The sequence below is a fragment of the Amphiprion ocellaris genome, chromosome 5, assembly GCF_022539595.1.
Source record: "Amphiprion ocellaris isolate individual 3 ecotype Okinawa chromosome 5, ASM2253959v1, whole genome shotgun sequence".
NCBI lineage: Eukaryota > Metazoa > Chordata > Actinopteri > Pomacentridae > Amphiprion > Amphiprion ocellaris.
Genome location: NC_072770.1, coordinates 12,010,519 through 12,031,283, shown reverse-complemented (window position 1 = coordinate 12,031,283; position 20,765 = coordinate 12,010,519). Strand labels below are relative to the sequence as shown.

Below are 20,765 nucleotides of genomic sequence, written 5' to 3'. Positions count from 1 at the left end.
CGGAGCCCGGTGACAAACTGAGACTTATCGGCACTTTCCATATGAATACTATTAGCTTGTTAAACGCCAAGAGGCTGGGCTGGGAGCAAAGATTAAATGACACCGTGATGGTTGGTGAAACTTTATGGTTTTTGTTTGCAGGGCATCTATTGGAACAGCAGTCTTTCGTTGTCTGTTTTGGCTTTAAGCTTCTTAAAAGCTGTAATCTCTATTGTATTTTTCATTGCATTTATCCTGTTATTCGGGCTGCAGACACCTCAGCAGTGTGGCAGGAACAGCATGCTAGTAATGTGCGAGAAGGAGGTGAACTGATTATTCCCCAACGGTTTAATATACTCTCTTTACTTCTTAAAAATAAATGGATTTTATATATCCTGTCTACAAGAATACTCTGCATGGCAACAGCTAATCACATTTATATTATACAGTTCTGTCCTGACTTAATCAGCTCTTCATCACAGAAAAGTGGTTTTGCTAAGCAATGCTAATATTTGGTTAAATGTCCTTTGGCCATTTTCACCTCAGCTATGCGGTTTTGGTAGCCGTCCTCAAGCTTCCTGTTCTATCTGAATTTGATGGCTTTCTGACACAGACCTTTTTCTACAGCACAGTCCACAGGTTCTTGATGGGGTTCAATCAAGATTTTGATGAGACCAGTCTAAAACCTCAATTCTAGCCTGATTTAACCATTTCTTCACATCTTTTGATGCGAGTTTGGTCATCGTCTCGTTAACACTCCCAACCCTCTGGCTGACGATTTTAGATTTTCCTGATGAACGTGGAGGTAATCTTCCTTCTTCCTTATTCCATTTACTTCATGAAAAACAGAAGTTTCACTGCCAGCAAAACAGGCCCAGAGCACAATACTACCACCACCATGCTTGATGGTAAGTTTTGTTTTAGAGTTTAAGGCCTCCGCTTGTCTCCTGAAACATGTTTCTGGTCATGGTGGTCAAATAACTTACCTTTTGTTTCACCTGACCACAGAACTTTCCTCCAGCAGTAAACTTACGTCAAGCTTTAATGTGGCACTTCTAAAGGAAGAGCTTCCTTCTTGCACAGCAGCCTCTCAGTCCATTGTAGTGTAAAAGACACAGCCGTGTTCCAGCAGCTTCTAGTTCATTGCAGCCCTGATTTTTTGGTAATTCTTGGTTGACTCTTGACCATCCTGACCAGTTGTCTCTCAGCAACAAGTGTTCTATGCACATTGTACTTCCAAGTACTTGTTTGACAGATGATTTTGGGATCTGCAATGAATGGGAAATTGATGGATCAGGTGGACACGGACCACCAGTGATTTGCATTTTCAGATCTTTGCTGAGCTCCTCAGATTTTTCCATGGTAGCGTTTGTGGCTGAGTCTAATCAGTGGATAAAATGGGTGCTATTTAAATTGGCTTAGAGGACACACCAGCTGTAGTCAATTTGGAATCACTCATGAGAAGTTAAGAGACCATGGCACTAAGAAAATGTAACAACTTTCTACATAATCAAAACTGATCATTCAAGTGGCTCTATGTATATTTTAAACCCAGCAGATTTTGTCATATATCCAGAGGACCTATAAAAAATACATTAAAGAACCAAAATGCAGGAATGGTTGTTTTCTTGTGACAAAGACGGAACGATTTCATCGTAGAAAATTCAAGTCATTGGAAACTTCAGACTGTAATGATATACACTGTCTTTACAAGTGTATGTAAACTTATGTTCATGACTGTAACTTCACTCTAGAGAACCTGAGTTGATGCAATGAGTCAGCGAGTGCCTCACAGGATCATGTGTTTACTGATGTGTCATCACTGCCATCTCCTGGAAAACAGGTGCAACACAAACAAGAGGTTCAATTTATTTCATTGAATAAGACCACTCATGTCCTCAATATTACATGACATGGTTGCCTGTAGGACAGAACAAGAGTTTATCATGATCATGTTTTAGAATCAAATAAAATTTTACAGAAGAGGATATAGAAATCTGAAATAAGTGATCTGTTACATAACAGCCCCAGCCAAAGGGTTTGTTGCTGGCTACAAGAACAGCAAACAAAGAACACCACTCACAAAAACCGATGTGTTCCATCACAACCTGAGTGAAACATTAAGGGATGGCTATTACTGCACAGCACATGTTGCACAAAATGAAACCAAAAACTGTATTGCTGTTGAAATAAAATGTGTAAAAATCAGTCTCTAAGTCAAACTGGAACTGCCCCTTTGCCTACAACAGCAATCTAGTAATTATGTAAACATCACACATACTGTTATTTAATACACTGTTTCCTTTCATTTATGCAATGTATTACATCATATCTGACATTACAGCATTTAAAGTGTAATTACTACAACACATTACACTAGAAATTATCAGCGGTAAAACCCCCATGCAGTGTTAATCGCTTTAGTGCAAATTTTGTTACAGTACAGTTTATTAATCAAGCTAAATAACACAACAATATTGCAGTCATGTCATTGAACTAATTAAAAATCTTGATTAAAAGTGTGCAATTCACTCTGTGTACAACTGCTTAGTTGTGAACGAGCGTCACATAAACACATAAAGACAAAAGTAAACATGAAATGCATATATGCAGTAAAATTGGTCTTCTGTGTATTTTGTCTACAATATTAGACATAATAGCTACAAAATAGTTCCTTCTTAAAGTATGCACTACAAAGTACAATGCAGAAGTGTCACATAAGTCTCAAGGTAAGTAAAGAAAGAGCCAGCCCCTCCATTGTGCATAATGTATGAGTGCTAGCATGTGGGTCTCACTGTCAGCTAAGCCCAGCAGGGGGCAGTGTTATCTTTTACATGAGACATTCAGACTCTCACCCATCTGTTTCACCGCTTCCTAAATATCGCACTTCAATCTGATTCAGGAGTATCGTTCAGAATAGAGGAAGTGGAATCACTGTTTAGCCACGTTCTTCTGGTGTCGGTCTCTACAGGCTACAGATATTCTTCTTCTTTGACATAAAGTATCTCGTGGGCCCAGCTGGGAACCTGAAAGAAGCACAAATGAAGAAGACTGGCAGTCAGTGAATGAAAATATTTTGCAGACAATAGATCTGATACCTTAAATATATGAAACCATACACATAGTCCCTGTTTTACATGGGTATTATATTTTAACTCTAGCAGGTAATCACCATAGGAACAGTACTATGCATAGCTAATCTAAGCAAGGTATTCACTAAAAATAGAGAATTCACACTTATTTTTTCCCATTCATAGTGGCCTTAATATAAGAAAGGTAATGTTATCTGAAGCTTCCTGATTTCGAAAATGTTCAATTCCGTCAAACTACAAAACTTGAGGTTTGTATCCTCCTTACACCATAAACACGCCAACAAAACATACATCAATCAAACTAAAAATATCCATCAAACAACATGTATAATCAGTTTTAATCTAGGTTGCAAAAAACTGTAAATCCTGAGTTGCGGAATTGCTGTGGTTTTTGTTTCTAGACAAAATCTTGATAAACAGGAAGGAGGTTTAAAAGCATATTCAGTGAGTGAATGTCAGCCTCCACAACAGAGAGATAATATTATAGAGATAACATCACATTGTGCTTAAAAAAAGGTGAAACAGCCAGTATTGGATTGAATTTATTTCAGTGTCAGCATATGGAACCTCAAGTTTTTCTGCAGCTAGAGATCTGAGAAGAATCAGTAAGTGAGACCATTAGTCTTTATTGACTCCCTGCAAAATCACAACCATTAATGACCATGCTCCATCTAATCTGCAAGACCTTAGTGGACCATGTTATCCCAACAGAGCACTTTGCGCTTAGACAGCAGGCTAACTTGGGGATCCTAAACTTTCCAAAAGCAGAACAGGAAACAAAACCTACAGCTATCAGGCCCCTCTGCTGTGGAACCAGATCCCACTTTGGGTTCAGCAGGTTTCTTCCTGGTTAAGAGGAGTTTTTTTTCCCACCGTTGCCAAGTGCTTGTTCAAAGAGCATCACTGGATTTGTTTCTCTCTTTAATACAGTATAATGCTGTAACTGTTTCTGCATGAAGGAACACTGTTCTGGTTGATGGTGAGATAAAGTTATTTCTCAATTAAAATCAGCAACCTGGTTTTTAAAATTCTATTTCCACTGCCTTTGTAAAATTACTTTGATAAGTTTTTAATGAAGAACTACTTACCGTTGTAAATTATTCTCTTCAGACTCTCAACTGCTTTTGAAGAGAGATAATTTAGATCCCTCAACACTTGACAGCGACAGGCCAACCCACAACTTTTAAGTAAACTTTTAGAGAAGCTTTTATTCAGTTCATTTTTATGAATTGTCACCATGTTTTTGGAAAATACCAATTAGGTTTTCTATCCAATTATAGTGCTAGGACAGCACTAGTCAAAAACTTGTTAAAGCTGTTAAAGAAGAATATTATAAAACTTCTGTCTCAGTGTTACTTGACTCAAACGCAGCCTTTGACACTGTTGACAACTCTATTCCTTTAGACAAACTTCAACGTCTACATTTCTGGAACTGTTTGTAAAAGGTTAAAATCTCATCTTACCATTAGAGATGTTTTTGCAAGAATGAATGTTTATCTAAAAGCTATAAATTGAACTGGGTGTTTCTTCAATTTTAAGTCCTTCCTACTCTTTTTAACCTTTAAATGTCGGCACTTTATCAGGATCTACATAATTAGTTTTCATGGCTACGCTGATGATGTGCAGTTTTACACTGACTGAAGACCCAGGGTCAATCATATTTTATTTATTTGTTTATTTATTATTTTCTACAGTTCATTCAGGACAAAACTGAAGTCTTGGTCACTGGTATGGAAAGTCGGAGAGGGTAACTCTGCATCCACTGGCATCAAACCCATGTCATCAGGTAAGAAATGTCAGTCATCTTTGAGTCAGACCTCAGTTTTGTGACTCACATCAGAAACATAAGAAGGCATTTTTCATTTAAGAATATTTCTGGAATGTGACCATTTTTCTCTAAAACCAATACAGAAACACCACTACAAGCTTGTTTCCACAAGAGTAATACATCTAAAATAAGACTGCTGACTGAGACCAAAAGGTTGAATAACGTGTTTATTGGTATATAAAACTCTTAATGGTCCTGGTCCTACCTAATTTATTGGATTTGCTTCTCTGCTACAAATATTCCAGGACCCGCAGGTCTTCTAGTATTGGCCTTTATATTAAACAAAATGTCAGAACAAACATGGACAGTGAGGCAGCCTTGTGTTGTTATGGCACCGGTCTGTGGAAAAGCCTTCCAAAAACCCGAGAGATATTTTTAAAAGCAAATTCAAAACCTACGTTTTAGTCTGACTTTGAGCCGATTTCATTTATTTGTCTGTTCATCTCTACATTTTAGCTTATTTTATCTTTCAACACTTCACTTTTCTATTATTGTGTTAATTTGCTATGCTGAATTGCGGACTAAACCTGGTTCTGGTGTTTCCTCGCTGTATTTATTGGTGATGGCGTTTCTGTAGTTCCTCAGCCACAGTTTTAATTGAGTCCTTACAATTCTTTATAGAGGGATTTGGAGGCGACTGAGCTGGGGGCGTTAGGTTCTCCTTTTCCTTTCTGTGCTCTGTGAAGCACTTTGTGCTACATTCTATTTGTATGAAAATGCAATACAAATGAAGTCTAATCGACTGACTGTTGGGTACAAACTGTGCTTAACATTATACTTTTTCAGTCACTTCGTCATCAGATAAATACTAGTGTTCTACAGGAATGGTAGAGCGTACTGTTGGAGATTTAATGTAGTAAAATGTGACAGATCTTCACACAAACTTATTTTGGAGCTTTCAGTGGTGTTGTGCAGTCGCCACCAGCAGATTGATTTGTGTTTCTGTGCACCGTTGATTTTTTGAATATCTGCAGTTTCTTGGCAACTATGCAACTTCCTTATGCATTTTAATTTTCTGATCCCAGTTTCTCCAGTCTTTTGCCTGTTTATGAGGTAAATCTAAATTTCTTGATATGCATGGCTGCTGTTGATGCTTTTCTTACTGACAGGTGGTGCAGTTGGGACAAGAACAGCAGGTCTAAAACTGCTGATATTGTGGCTCCACTGTGTTGGGCCTGTTTTAGGTGCTTTTTTTAAAATGGCACCCTCGTTTCTTATGTTGAGACGCTATGTCGTAACAATATCCTTTATGCACTCTTCACAATGCAGCTTCTTGTGTATCAGCTGCAGTAGCCAGTGCAACTGAATGCAAATGATTATTGACCAGATCCTATTTCCTTCATACAAAAGTCAATAAACTGGTTAAAACTCTAAAAAGCAATCTATTACTTTCCCTTTTCGATCCAATCCACAGTGATAAACGGTGTACATTTGCTTAGATTTCAGCAAATACTGTTTTCTGATACATATCAGGCAGTATGTGGCAGCTAAGCCTTAACTGTGACTAATTTAGAGTTCGGAGAGTCGATATATAATCTCAGAGACTAGAAATGAAAGAAATAAATTCTTCACAGTGGAAAAACAGTTACAGCTGGGACTAGATGCGATGTGAAACATTACTACTCAACTAAAACTGCATTTAAATGCACGTTCCAATCAGTAAGATAGATAAGATAAAGATAATAGATAATTATTATTATCAATAATTACGAGTATAGTCCTCATGTTTGAATCATTTCCTTGTGGATTATCAGGGTTAATTATGATGACAACCACATGTGTATACCTAGGGTCAAATTTTTAGACCATATTGGATCTGATGTTAATTAGCCTTGATAACAAAAACCATATCTTGCTTTTATGCTTGACAGATGAGTTACCACTGCTGCTGTCTGTAGATTTAAGTGCAGTTTTACAACTACATGCAACAAAAGTGTCACATTTTCTTACACAATGCTTTTTTATGTCTGCACTTTCAGAGGAACTCCACAGATTTTACACATCAAAATCTGTTTAAAGGTACTAGGGAGTACTACTGCATTGTAGTACGCAGGACTCGTAGACTTTGAGGTACGCTCCCGCTAGGTTTGAGAGGGCTTCGGGTTGTCCCACTGTCAAATTGTCAAATGCATGAGGGCTCTCTCACAGACGTTTGGAGCCCTCTACACTCACTTTCCAAGTTTGCACTTCTTGAGGCTTAAGCAGAGGGAAGCTACTACTAACACGCCAGACTGTGACAGAAGTGTTGCTGGTCATCTTTCATTGTGGGTAGTAAATGTGCTAGTTTTTGGTATGAAAGACAAATGAATGGGATGTAGTGTATCTCTGCTTCTGCTGTGTTTATTTTGGTCCTTTCTTAAACTATCCATTGTGAGTCAGATAAAGTTGCTGATGTATTAATCAGTAGAGATGTTATTAGTGTCAGTTTTCATGTGTAAAACAGGCTTAGATTCACATAGTCCTGACCCTGATATGACAGCCATACAGTGAGCAAGTAGCCAGAAAACACATCCATGAGTGTCTGTCTCCATAAAATTACAGCTGCACCTTTAAGGATGAGGGCTTAAAAAACAGGTGAGCTATGGGCCACGTAAAACAGTGAGCATCTGTCACAACGGATACTAATAGATTTGTTTGGCTGCAGAGTTAAAGACTGTGTGTACCCTTTACAGTTTAATTGAACCCTGGTGTACCTGGTTGACTCCTCCTACCACCAGGAGGCGATCTCTGATGACGATGGAAGAGGTGGAACATCTGGGGAAGGTCATGGGAGCCATCCTCTCCCACTTCTTCCTCTGAGGATGAAAGGCCTCCACTGTGTCAAGAGCTGAGGGCTCATGACCTAAAGAATGTAGGACATGTAAAGACACACATTTATCAAAGCCTTTGGACTATAGTCTTACTATACTTACTGGTGTGCAGGAGATTTTTAATGTAACGCAAAGGCAGAAGAATTACAATTAGTATAATGATTAACTATTACTCGATTAATTGCCATCATAATTTAACTGATTAAAATAATATATTGACTGATAAGGCTGAAGATGAAGGACATGGATGTCAGAAAGTATTTGTATATTAGCTGTAGTACCTCTTGCAGTTTAAGAGATGGAAGACTGGTGCTTGTGTTTAATACGTGGCCAGCAGAAAGCATCGTGGAGGTTTAGCTAGCAAGGGGCACCGTGACAAAGACCTCTGGGGCGATTAATGGGTCCCAATCAGAGCTAACATATTTGAGATGAACCAGAGTTTACCTAAACAGTGTATGGATTGGCTAATGCAATCAGACTTCTTGGACAGTAAATGTCATGTGTCTGTAATTAAAAATAGCTATATATGCATATATGATATCCCCTGTATTTAATTCATGCCATCATTTGAGTAATTGTTAATTGATAATGTTGTTGCCTAATCATTAACTACTTTGCTTAAATAAAGTCATGATAAAACCAGCAATCAGTCTTAAAAAAACAAATTTCCAGAACATTTTATCATACACTGGACAAATACATCGCTGTTGGATGTTCTCGCTGGATTTCTTCTCATTGCAGATGTTGAATTTAACTGTGAAACATTAATTAGACTGTGCCACGTTTGAAAAACCCTGCCTGAATACACGGAAGGTGTACAGAAAACAAAGTGTGAAGATTCAATTTGATCAGCAGAATTCTGTCAAAATTAGCCTCTCTTACCAAGTCCTCCTGCGACCACCATCCTGCCACGCAGAAAGGCAGCAGCAAAGTCAGCTCTCTTTGTTTTCATGGCCACCGTCTCCTCTGACTTCAACCAAGCGCCTGAGGAAGAAGAGGGATAACAAATGACAGCTGGAGTGAGCAACTGAGTGTACGTGTGTGCAGAAGTTTATAAAGCAGCTGAGGTGAATTCCAGGGGGCACTAAAGTCCACCTTCATCCAGACAGGATGCTGCTGAGTTTTCAGTGTGTGACCTGCACAAACAGGTCACCCACAAGGCAGCTGTAGCCAGGACATGTCCAGCAGACACACACAGACACACACACCTGGCAAGGGCGCACAAAGGTTATAAAAATACAGACTGCAGACAGTGAGAAACCGAGGCGAAGGGAAGGTCAAACTACTACTGGGAAAGAAAGAATGTGGAGATACTAATGTTGTCAACCTGTTGGCACATCAAAATTCAATGAAATATTTGAATCAATGAATAATAGAAGACCAACACTGAAAGTAATAACTGCAACTGGATGACGAGTTCATCATAAAACCAGATTCCTGTTTATGTGCCAGTATGGGACAGAATTTATTTTAATGTAGCTTTAAAAGGTGGAGTAGACTGATTCTGATTAGAGTCTATGGCCCTGAACATGGTCTGTGCAGTTTCATGTATTGTTGTTTCTTGTTGTTTTCATGTATTGCTCTAGAGGGTGTCACCAAAATTCTTAATACAACAAACCCAACAACTCAATCATGCTGACCAGTTCCACAAAATTCAAACAAAATTTCTGTTAGATAGGGCTCTCTGTCTTTGCTCTATGAGTCATTCAAAGGTTGCATACTGCATCTACTATTTCCTTTCTTCAGTGCAGCAAACACAGCAATACACACTGTTCACTGCTGTGGTCATAGAAACGCTCTGGTTAGCTTTAACTACTTGACGACTGAGACTGTATAAAACATATCAGGTGAGGAAGACTACAAACTGTTTCATGAGATATGTCTCAGTTTTAAACAGGTGTAGATGCTGCCTCTGGATTGAGGCAACATAATGAGGTTTTCTTAAGTACACTTTGAGTGAGCAGGTATATTTTTACACAAGACAACAGGGAGCTTTTAGCATTACGATGTAAAGTTACTGTCACACCTTCTCCCTGCAAGAACAAGAGCTGCTTTGTCTGTTGTATTTGGTTGAACAACATGAAAAAGTCAGAGAAAACAGAGTGTAAATGCCATAAACAGCCACCGAAGTCTCTGTCATGGTGGCCCGTTGCTAGCTAAACCCCCACAATGCTTTCTGCTGAAAGTGACTGTAGTTTGAGTGACCTCATTCTTAGATTGCTATAGTATTAAACACAACAAATGAGCTGCAGTCTTCCATCTCATTAAATAATAAAAGGCTCTATATTGTGGCACCAGGAACCACAGCTAATCTACTATACATATTATGCTTGTTCTTTGTCTTCTGCCTTATTGGTTAATGCATTTTTATTTGATTAAATAATGTATAAAATGGTAAATGGTCAACACTACTACTACAGTGCTTTCCACACCTTAGGTTCCAAAGTGCTTTAAAGATGTGATTAATGATTACTGTCCCTAGTGCAAGTACTCAACAAGATCCAGGATGCGAAATTCAGTAAAATAATAATGGTGCACATATGAACCATGAAACAAGCATCCAGTTTACTTTTCTAGCAGACGTGCATGTAGTGTGCTTGCTGTGCAAAAAACATCCACAAGCCATGATTTCACATCAAGGAGGCTCACTGATGAGCAAGAGCTAATCAGAACATCTATTGTCCGCTTTAATCCTAAAATGCTGAAAACACAACTTAAAAATGAGCCAGTTGATCCTCAGGTTAGTAAGACCTTACAATTTTGATTTAATCTCCTTCATTACCTGGTACTTAAGACTGACAGTGTTGTCTGCAAACCTCTTGGATGGCATCGTAATAAAGCTGACAGCTAAAGTACTCCAGGTGATAAAAATCCGTACTTGATAGTGAAGGACATGAAAACATAGCCATCAAAATAATGTTTCTCTTCCCCCGGCAGATTCAGCAAAAAGTTTTCTTTCTACTTTCAGACTTTGTTGCTGCCAAGTGTTGTTTATCTGAAGGAAAACCCAGACAGGAAAAAAGTGACAGAAGAAGAAAGATAACTTCATTAGGGAGCGAGGGAGAGTGAGAGAGAATAAGAAAGATAGAGACCGAACAAGGAAAAAAACAATCTTACTCTGTCTTTGTCTATCTCTTCTTTCTTCTGGATCTCTCTCTTGCTCTTATCTTTTTTCATACTTATCTTCCCCCAATTCTCAGTGTTGTTTTTGTCTCCCTTTTTCTCTTTGCTATTTGTCTATTTCTTTCTAATTTATCTTCAATATTTTTCTTAAAACAAGAGGTAAAGAAAACAAAGTTGAGAGAAGCAAACAGACGAGGTAGAGAGAATGAAAGAGAGATAAGCAGCCAGATGGTGAGTCTACCTGTCTGTTGCAGCAGTGTGTGTAATGAAGAGCTGTGTTTCACTTTAGTTACACTGAAAGAACAGAATACAGATCACAGCTGGCCGTTCACTCTGCTCTGTTTTCTCCTAGGTGAAAATCCACTCCTCTTTGTGTAATTTACTCCTGTGTATCATCATTCAATAAATCCCAGCAGTCAAGAATGAGGCCATACTATCGAAATGTATCAGCAATGTTGAAATCCGATGTACCAAAAGCTAGCACAGAGTGTTTAGTTTGTTATTGCTCTGTATTGATTTTTCGATAGTCCACTTGACGTGTTTTCTTTTCTCTTCACTCTAGGTCATGATAGTTGGTGTAGACGTTTGGAAACAACACATCTCTATGTAGAAGCTAGTGGGGCAAACCAATTTAATGTACGGATCTGTAAACCTCCGGATAAAAAAAAACTCTTCAGCTAAATTTAAAGTTATGGCCATCTGGTGTAACCTGCTCGGTCAGTTGATCAGTCCACCACTTTGATCCAGACTAAAATATCTCAACAACTCTTGAAATGCCATGAAATTGGGTGCAGACGTTCAAGTTTCCATCAGAGTGAACTATAACAAATGTGGTGATATTTCATCATATTTCATCAACTAGAAAAATAACACAAACACAACACATCGCGTTAACTAAAATAGGCAAATAAAGGCTGGAACTGGAAGGTAACGGAAAGATAGTTGCATTGCCATTGCAAGCACGTTAGCATGTTGTTATTAGTTTTTAGCTTGAAGCGGTGACTCTAAAGGATAGCATGGTGGTAGGTTCTTACTTCTGCATTCAAGCCAAGAAAAAAAGTGTTAAAAACAAAAATGGAATCCTTAAGTAAGGATATCACAAACAAAGCATATCTTAAGTCACTATAATAGATCATCTTTTAATGATTGGTGGACAAAATGGTAGTTCTATGACTGATCTATAAACCCAAGTCTCCAATTATTTCCTATATTTGACTTTGTTCTAGATACTGAAATCATACCACAATCTGCAAAGAATGCAAGCAGTGACAGCCATGATTCAAACAGTGTTTATAGTGTCACAGGCTAATTTTTGTCTTTAAATTACAGTTGTGTCGACACGTGACGCCACTGACTTATGGTATCTGCTCCCCTGAGACTGAGTCGAAACTGCAGGCCTGATTGCTCACTTCTTTGAAGGGATTACACAAGTCTTTGCACCGAGATTTTCTTTGTAGAAAGCAGGGAAAACACCAGAATGCATTATTCTACTCTGGTGGTAGACGGCAGACGAGAATAAAGGAGCAGAAGCAGAGAAATTACAGAGAGCGGGAGTACAGACAGAGAGAAGGACAAAAGAATGAAGTAGATGAGGCAATTCTCTGAAGATGGGGCTTTGTAGTCTTTGTGGTGGTGATTTCGTCCACAGCTCTCCTCTGTAATTGTCCCTCGTGATTTAAACTAGAAAAGGATGGTGATTGGTTCTTGGTCTTTGATGGATTGTGTCTGTCACGTGAAATCTTAGATGCTGCTGACCGCAGAGATGATCCTTTTGGACAGAAAGCATCTCACTATGATGTTGTGGCATTTTTATTGATTATGCATTAGCTCAAGAAGGCAGACCACTTTTCCTCTGTTCTCATTTCTGCCTCATTCTATTTGCTTTGTTGTCCTCGAGACCTATTTTTTACCATCTCAAGACAGAAATAAATCAAATATACACCATTACAATGTGGCCTCGGGGGCACTACATCATTTGTGGTTATTGTTATTGCTGAATTGTACTGAATGTGCTTCAGTGGGACTGATGAAAGTGTGGCTTTGTTAGATGCAGTGAAAACAGCAGAATTAATTGTTTTAGATGAGAATTTATTACAGTAAAGCGACTAAATTAAACATGTTAAATTGACACATTGACGCTAACTTGCGTTCATCTGGGCCTCATAGTTGTTCTTTAGGGATTGTTCAGACTTACTCTTTATCTGTTTTTGTAGTTAGGACGAAAGCAAAAATCCTATACTGTTATTTCATTAATTAAGGTAGCCTGTAAACGATATTATTTTTATATTTTTTGGTAGCTATGAGGAGTATAAATGTCAGCAAAAATCAATTAAACACAGAACGGAAGCAATCCAGATGGTTTCAAACACCTTCCAGAGTAGGCCATGCCCACATTTGGTATAAATCTGAATACATCTGATTTTTGAATGTAGAAATTTACAGAAAGCTTTATGTTACACTCCTGCAAAGAAGCCACAAGAACTAAACTCAGACACCTACTCAATAATGAAAAGTCCCTTTCATGCAATTCCGTTTACATTTCAACTGCATCTGAAGTGATGTGATAAGATCTAGCAAATATACAAATGTAGCATGTAATATTTTAACAAATTCTACCTGTTCTTTTATACTTAGCAGAATAAGTATTTGTTGTTGGACCACACAGCATTTCTACATCACAGTGGACGTCATGAAACAACCAAGTACAAATAATATTAGGCAGACAGAGACTGATGTCATACAGCAGAAATCACAAGTCACTTACAAGTGTGTCCACCGTTTGCATCACGCATCTTTGACACACAGAGTTAATTAGGTTGCTGATGTTTGTGTAATGTTGTCCCACTCTTCCTAAAGGCCTCTGTGAAGTTGGAAGACATTTTGAGGGATAGAATCACACCGTCTGATATGATTTCTTAGACAACTAATTGTAGAGTTGTGTATATTTGGATGGTGGGCTGTGTTAAGTTTGATATGCAACATTAACAAAAGTCATATCTTTGCTCTTTGTATTTACTGCTGTGCGACTGATGTCTGAAATGAGGAAAATATTTAACAATTTCTATTTGTGTTTTTTTTTTTTTACATGAAAGTTTAATTTCTACTTTTAAAAATCCCATTTTTTGTCACCTCATAAATGCTTTTTAGCGGTTTTTTGCCACTGAGGCAACATAGGAGGATAGTGGAAGTTGTAGAACCATGGTGACACATCAGCATGCAGGAAATGAATGACTATGAATCAAACAGGGCTTCCATTCTGGGGTGTTTATCACCTTGTCAGCATATATTTGCCAGTAGCTACCAGTTGACAGCTGTTTGGTAACTTTATACCTTACAGAGTCTGCAGTAGTTTGTAGTTGCTATTTATATATAAATATATATAAATATATAAAATGATTCACAGTGATCCAAAAACTAAAGACACAAAAATACCAAAACAAAAGGTGGCTGTCTCGTTTTGCCACAATCGTAGGCGTACCTGCCCTGCAGGTGTAGCTAGTAAAAATACATTCTGCAGCACATCTGCTCTGCCAGTGGTCCACATATGCAGTCTGACAAGAAGACGTGCAGATACTACCTGTGTATGTTTTTGGCATGCAAAGAAAAATAATTTTATCTGTTTTATTTTCTTAATATTTTCAGAAGTGCACATTTAAATGAACCCCCTGTACTGGGAATAGGCTGTCTTTGTTATGAAAATGCATGAAGCTTGCTGTGCATTATACATTAAGCATCAATCATAGAAAATACAGTAAAGTACAAATGTCTTGGCAGTAGTTGGAAATATAACCGTATTTATCAGCAAGTATGAGGTCTCTGTCAAAGACATTAACACATTATAACAAACAGGCTTGTGTTTAGTCATTAACTCCAACAACTAGTTCCAGGGTCATTGAAAAATACTATCTCTACTTTTTAAGGGGCCCAGAAAACAGTGGTACAATGATTCTTCACGTCAATATCCAAGCAAAATCCCTGAATTAGAGCTGCTGTGGTGGACATGGGCAAACTCTGCACACAGTTATGGTTTTATTTGTTCAAGTTTTGAGCTATTTGTCCGGGATTTCTGCCGCTACAGTAGTGAGGTGAATGGAATTTTCTTCACACTATTGAAGGCAAAAGCTGATAAAATCCAAACCTGGACTAAAGTAAAACCTATAAACCACCTCAATGGCAAGATATTACCGGCCGACACAGAGAAGATATTTCTTTAGTAATATGGGTGAACTGAACTTTTTAAATTATTTTCTGACGTCAAATTGTGTTATTCTCTGGTCACAGCTCTGTTTTTTGTGTTTTCAGCGTTACCTGTTGCAGCTTGCCTACAATGCAACATTCGCTAACAGCCGTGCGTCTTAATACTGGAGATATGGAATGGAACAGTAATAGAATATCACTGTGTGACAGCAGATTGCATGACTGTGTGTACGTGTGTAGCGATATTGCTGCAGATAGATAATAAAGCAATCTGTTTCTGGATCTTGTAATTTAAAGTGCTCCTCGTCCCCAACCCTCCCTCAGCAGCTCATCTCCCATCTCATCTCCGCCAAAATTAGATTGGAGAAATGGGGTACGGCTGCCTACCCCGTCCAAGAGAGTGTGTGTGTGTGTGTGTGTGTGTGTGCATCCATTTGTGCACATGTTGGATTGTGTTTGTGTGTGTTGCAAGGCGTTTTCCTTTCATCTATCGTCCTCTATCTCTCTCTCACACACACACACAAAACAAACTTTCTCCCCATTATCATACATTAACATTATTGCTCCCATGTTCTGCTTTATTTGGATTTCATTCGACCAATCCTGAAGTGTGACCACATATCCAGTTGTCTAAAATGACTTATTGATTTTTTGCTCTCCCTTTTTTTCCCTTCCGGTCCCTTTGCAATTTGCTCACCTGTTACTCTGGGGTGTCTTTGCCAGATAGAGGGGAAAGTCATCTCGTTCAGTCGTGGGACACAGAGTGTGCACAGAATAAAGATGGAATGAGCCTGTTTGTGTAGAACAACCCTTTGTCTTCACCGTAAAGCTGAAGTTATAGTCTGCTTTTTATGACAACAGAGTCAAAATGAAAGTGAATTGTGTCAGTGAAAGATAAGAAAAAAGTGTTGTATTAGTGACTTCAGAGACTGTTCTTTTTAGGAATGCAATAATGTGAAACTTCTGGAAAGTGTGCCAGTCATTATTCAGGAGAGGGACGTGGACAAGACAAGATCAATCTCATGTCTGAGCATGTCTGAGCTCAGCTGGATATATCAGCAAAATGAAGGGGGATAAACAACAGCTATTAAAGGCTGTGTTGCATTTTTTGTTTTTTTACGTCAGTTTAGTCAGAATATTACCATAGCCTTGTAGCCATTGCTCACTTCTGTGGATGCTGCCATACTGAGCGACATCAGAGCATTTGCTTCTTGGTTGGTTTGAGTTTTTCCAAGTCAGAGCTGTGACAAATTATGTATACCGTAGATGCCTTTAAAATCCTCAACTTCCCTTGACATTTTGTCCCTATTCTAGCTCCTTGTTTGCTTTATATCTTTTTCATTAAGTTGTGTTATGAGCAGATTTGAAGGTATCTCCTACTACTATGCTGAGAACAATCAGGTGCATGTCTCATCCAAACTGGAAGAAACAAATAAACTGCTAATGTTGAACAATTGTCTGCTAGCTATTAAAAACTGGATGGTAAACACTTACCTGAAGCTTAATCTGAACAAAACTGAGGTTCTCTTTGTTGGTTCAGACAGCATAGCCTCGAAAGTGGCTTAGTAGATTTCTGTGCGATTTGACCAGTCCATGCACTTTGAAAATCATATCCGTTCAACACCATGTGCATGCTTCTTTCACTTGAGAAACAGTGCCAGATTCAGGTCCATTGCATCACAGCCCATGATAGAAATGATAATTCATGCTTTTGTGTCATCTCCTTTAGACTGCTGTAATTCCCTTTTCACCTGCCTCAACAATTTGTCTTTGAACCATCTACAATTAGCCTGGAATCCTGCTGCAAGGCTGCTAACGAGGTAAAGCAGGATGTCACACATAACACCCCATTTATACTCTCTACATTGACTCCCAGTTACATTCAGGATTCATTCTAAGATTCTCGTTTTTACATACAGAACTGTACAGTCAGATACCTGCTTACATTTCTGAGCTGCTCCCACCTTATATACCACTTAGGACACTTAGATCCTCTGATAAGATCCTACTACTAGCACCTCACGCTAAACTAAAAACAAAAGGTGATCATGCCTTTAAAGTGACCTCTACAATGCCCTACCTTTAGATCTTTGTTATCTTCGTGGTCTCAGTTGATGATTTTAAAAAGTAGCTTAAGACTTATTTAAACTGGCCTTTGCTCCACCTGGTACAACCAACAATTACTTTTAATACAGTTAATTATCTACCTTGAATCCAGTGCTGCATTGGTTTCTATTTTACTCTCTTTCTTTTGTTGTTTTTATGGGCTTTTGTTGATTTTCTTTGTCAAGCACTTGTGAATGCAAATAAACCTTACTTATTTTACTAAGGAAATTAGTGAAATTTATATAAAAAGAACAGATAAAGTTGCATGTGTTTCCGTACCTTGGTTGGTGTCAAAGATATTGACGTTTTTGGTGAACTTGGAGCTTTGGTGTCCTCCACCCTGACGCAGTCCTCCTAGCAGACAAAGCCTCCCAGCTGAGTCCCATATCACACCCCCATATGAGCGTTTACACGGCATCATGGGTAGCGTAGTCCAAGAACGTGTCTCTGTGTCATAAACCTCAAAAGCCTTCACCGGTCGCTTACACTGACGGCCGCCTACAAGTAAAAATATCACTCTTTATTATGCTTAATAGTTAAAAATATGAAGTGCAGTGAGCACAGTCACCTGGGTCTGTTAGTACCTGCAACATACAGCTTGTTGCCCAGCAGATGTGTGTTGGCATCATAGCGCGGGGTCGGCATTGGAGGGAGTAGCGCCCATACATCTTTTCGAAGGTCATACTGCTGCAAGATGCTACGAGGGAGCAGGTCAGCACCCATTCCCCCTACCACCAGAGCCCGGCCATCTGCACACAGAGAGTTTTCAGGTACATTATCACATGTGGCTCACAAAGAGAGGCCACATTTTTCCTCTTTCCAGCTGATCCCAGTTAATGGAAACACCTCACTGGCATTTCAGTTTATGAAGTGCTGAAAATCTGCAGGGCAGCACACAGATTTGGATGAGAAGTTGGCTTGTGACAAGGCAAGAGACTGTGACAGACATGGTAGGAACAGGGAGTACAGCAGCAGAATAAAAATTCAACAGTCCATGTCTGGCACTTTGGCATGACACCTCCAGCACAAGAATGGAAGTGGAGGAGAGTGTTTAGACAAGAGAAAATGCAGCGTTAATCATCAGAGTGAAGAGGAACAGAGCTGCAGAGAAACAATCTGCATTTTTATTGTGTTTTTACTTCATATTGCTTTCAAGTGTTTCTATATAAAGCCACTTTCTTCAAATTCTAACCTCAAAGCATCTACATTGCCAGCATAAATAACCAATAACAGTGTTGCCAAAATACTTCATATTCATTTTGGTGGAAAGAACGGCTCATTACCTGAAGTTCATTATCTAATACCTGGAAAATAATGATCCTAAAAATGTCAATAAAAATGGCATCATTTAGTCAATTCAGTGACTGACTATCTTTTCAGAAATACCATATTTGTTTTAATCTGGCTCTATTGATAATTTTGTCATACTATTTGTCTCTTTTTCAGCTACTGGGTATGAGTTTAGGGATGAAACTACAAGCAAAGGGCCGTGGATCGAATACTGGTCAGGGAGATTGAGTGAGCAGTACGATGGAGCCCATATATGACCAATAAGTCTGTGTATACAGCATCTATCTATGTTCCAGCAGACACTGACAGATGCACTGCTGAACACAAACTCATCCACGGTTGGAGAGAAGCTCTCTGATACTGACTGCAAAATGTGAGAATAAATCAGAACCCATAAATTGCTCCATTGATATGAGACAGGCAAACTTACCGAAGGCTTCTAGGTTGAAATGAAAGTGTACTTAAGGGACGGTCTGAAGTTCACAGTGCAGTTACTCTGACTATCTTCTCTACACTTTACACAAGTTTAATTTTTTTGTGATTGTACATGAGTTTCTTTATTTTTTTTAACAGCAAAATTGATGCTGCACTTTTTTATTAACATGAAATCTAACATGTTTTCAGCTCCTCTGTTGTATTTAGAATAACACTACTATTAGGGATAAACAATTTGGGTAAAATATCTGATTTTTCTGACAGACATGATTTGATATGCGATATCATTATCAAGTTTGTGCAATAGATTTAAATAGATGCAACAGAGCATTACCCCATGAGACACCATCAGAAGTGTGACTGTCACACCAGGATTAAGGCATGATTTGTGAAACCACTTACACAAGAGTTTTAACTCTGGGTTGCTGCAAAATGTACAAGATGTGCTTATTAAATATTGAAACTGAGCTTACATCAGTCGAATCATAGCTGCAGGCCTGAACCACGTACGATACATTTGTTCAATATTCAACATAAACAAACCCTTATCCTAAATTGCAGATTTACTAATTGCATTGTTTCAAACTGTGATTTCAACTTAAAATGCAGTAATTGTTCAGCTCTACTACACATACACCATATTCCTTCTGCTGCAAAATGTTTTTTGCAATGTATGGCCCATTTAAAAGTACAAAAATTACTGCAAAATGTCAGTTGCATGTGTCATTTATTTGAATATATCGCCTTTATCTGTAGGCAGCATTTCAGAGGATCAAATGTTGGCTTGCTCTGTGTGTTAGTCCCCACAGAGATGTTATAGTGAAATCATAAAAAGCTTAGAATCATAACTGTGGGCTAATGCTCCAGAACCTTTATGTGTTGGTACTTGTTGATAGCTTTCTTCTCCCACATGCTACTTTCTATTTTCATTCAGTCCTGATGAATAATACCATGCGTATCCTGCTGCCTATGAAATATATTTGCCATAATCCATAACGAATTTCTTGTTTAGGCTTGATATTTCTAAGCACATGAAATTGGACTCGATTAAAGAAGCTACTTAATGAAACACTATGAAAGGGTAGTGGACTTATTTCCTTATTTTAAGATGACTAAGGGGCTGTTTCTGTCACAAGCTGTAAATAAACAGTTTTTCTGGACTGTTTTAATGGACAATTGTAATCTGACACATAAATTCAGTTAAACAGAGTTTTAACCCACAACGCTAATAAGGTTTTAATTATCTTTTCAGTGTCATTAATGCCTCATAGTAATGGACCTAGAGGTCTGTGTGTTACAGTAGGAGACAATTTATAATCCTGGGGTGCTTTTGAGCAGCACTAAAACATGGTAATAGTCAATATGTCATAATCCATACCTTTCACAGTGATGGATACGCCCATCAGCGCCTCCCGAAGAGCACTCCTCTTCCTCCACCGCCCTTCCTCTGTGTTGTACATCTCCACCACCTTCAGAGGACTCTGGTCTTCTCCCACTCCACCCACAACCAGTATCTGCTTTCCGAGCACTGCCACAGCTGCACCGGCCCGAGCGGTGGGCATGGGGGGCAAGCTTAGCCACCGGTCCCCCTGCAAACGTGGAAGAGAAGGACAAGTCACCTGTCAGAATGTCTGGCTATATTGCATGATTAAACTAATTTAAATCTGTGTTCAAAATATTTTAACAGGTCATCGTCGACAGCTCATCTGTGAAACACACTTCATAGCATACATCCATCCATCCATTATCTATACACCGCTTAATCCTCACTAGGGTCGCGGGGGGTGCTGGAGTCTATCCCAGCTGACTCGGGCGAAGGCAGGGGACACCCTAGACAGGTCGCCAGTCTGTCGCAGGGCCACATACAAAGACAAACAAGCACTCTCACATTCACACCTACGGGCA

At 38.8% G+C, this 20,765-nt stretch overlaps 1 protein-coding gene across 1 annotated transcript in view; it reads right to left on the bottom strand.

The window, feature by feature from the left end:
• Positions 1 to 1,832: 1,832 nt before the first annotated feature.
• The window catches only part of klhdc8a (kelch domain containing 8A), a 44,260-nt gene continuing 25,327 nt past the window's right edge, over positions 1,833 to 20,765 (bottom strand). The window contains exons 4-9 of the mRNA XM_023292052.3: positions 20,239 to 20,449; positions 17,720 to 17,884; positions 17,415 to 17,633; positions 8,592 to 8,693; positions 7,593 to 7,741; positions 1,833 to 3,005 (exon numbers count right to left, since the gene is read on the bottom strand). Coding sequence (XP_023147820.1) covers positions 2,952 to 3,005; positions 7,593 to 7,741; positions 8,592 to 8,693; positions 17,415 to 17,633; positions 17,720 to 17,884; positions 20,239 to 20,449 — 900 coding nt within the window. The 3' untranslated portion in view covers positions 1,833 to 2,951. The remainder of the gene's footprint in view (positions 3,006 to 7,592; positions 7,742 to 8,591; positions 8,694 to 17,414; positions 17,634 to 17,719; positions 17,885 to 20,238; positions 20,450 to 20,765) is intronic.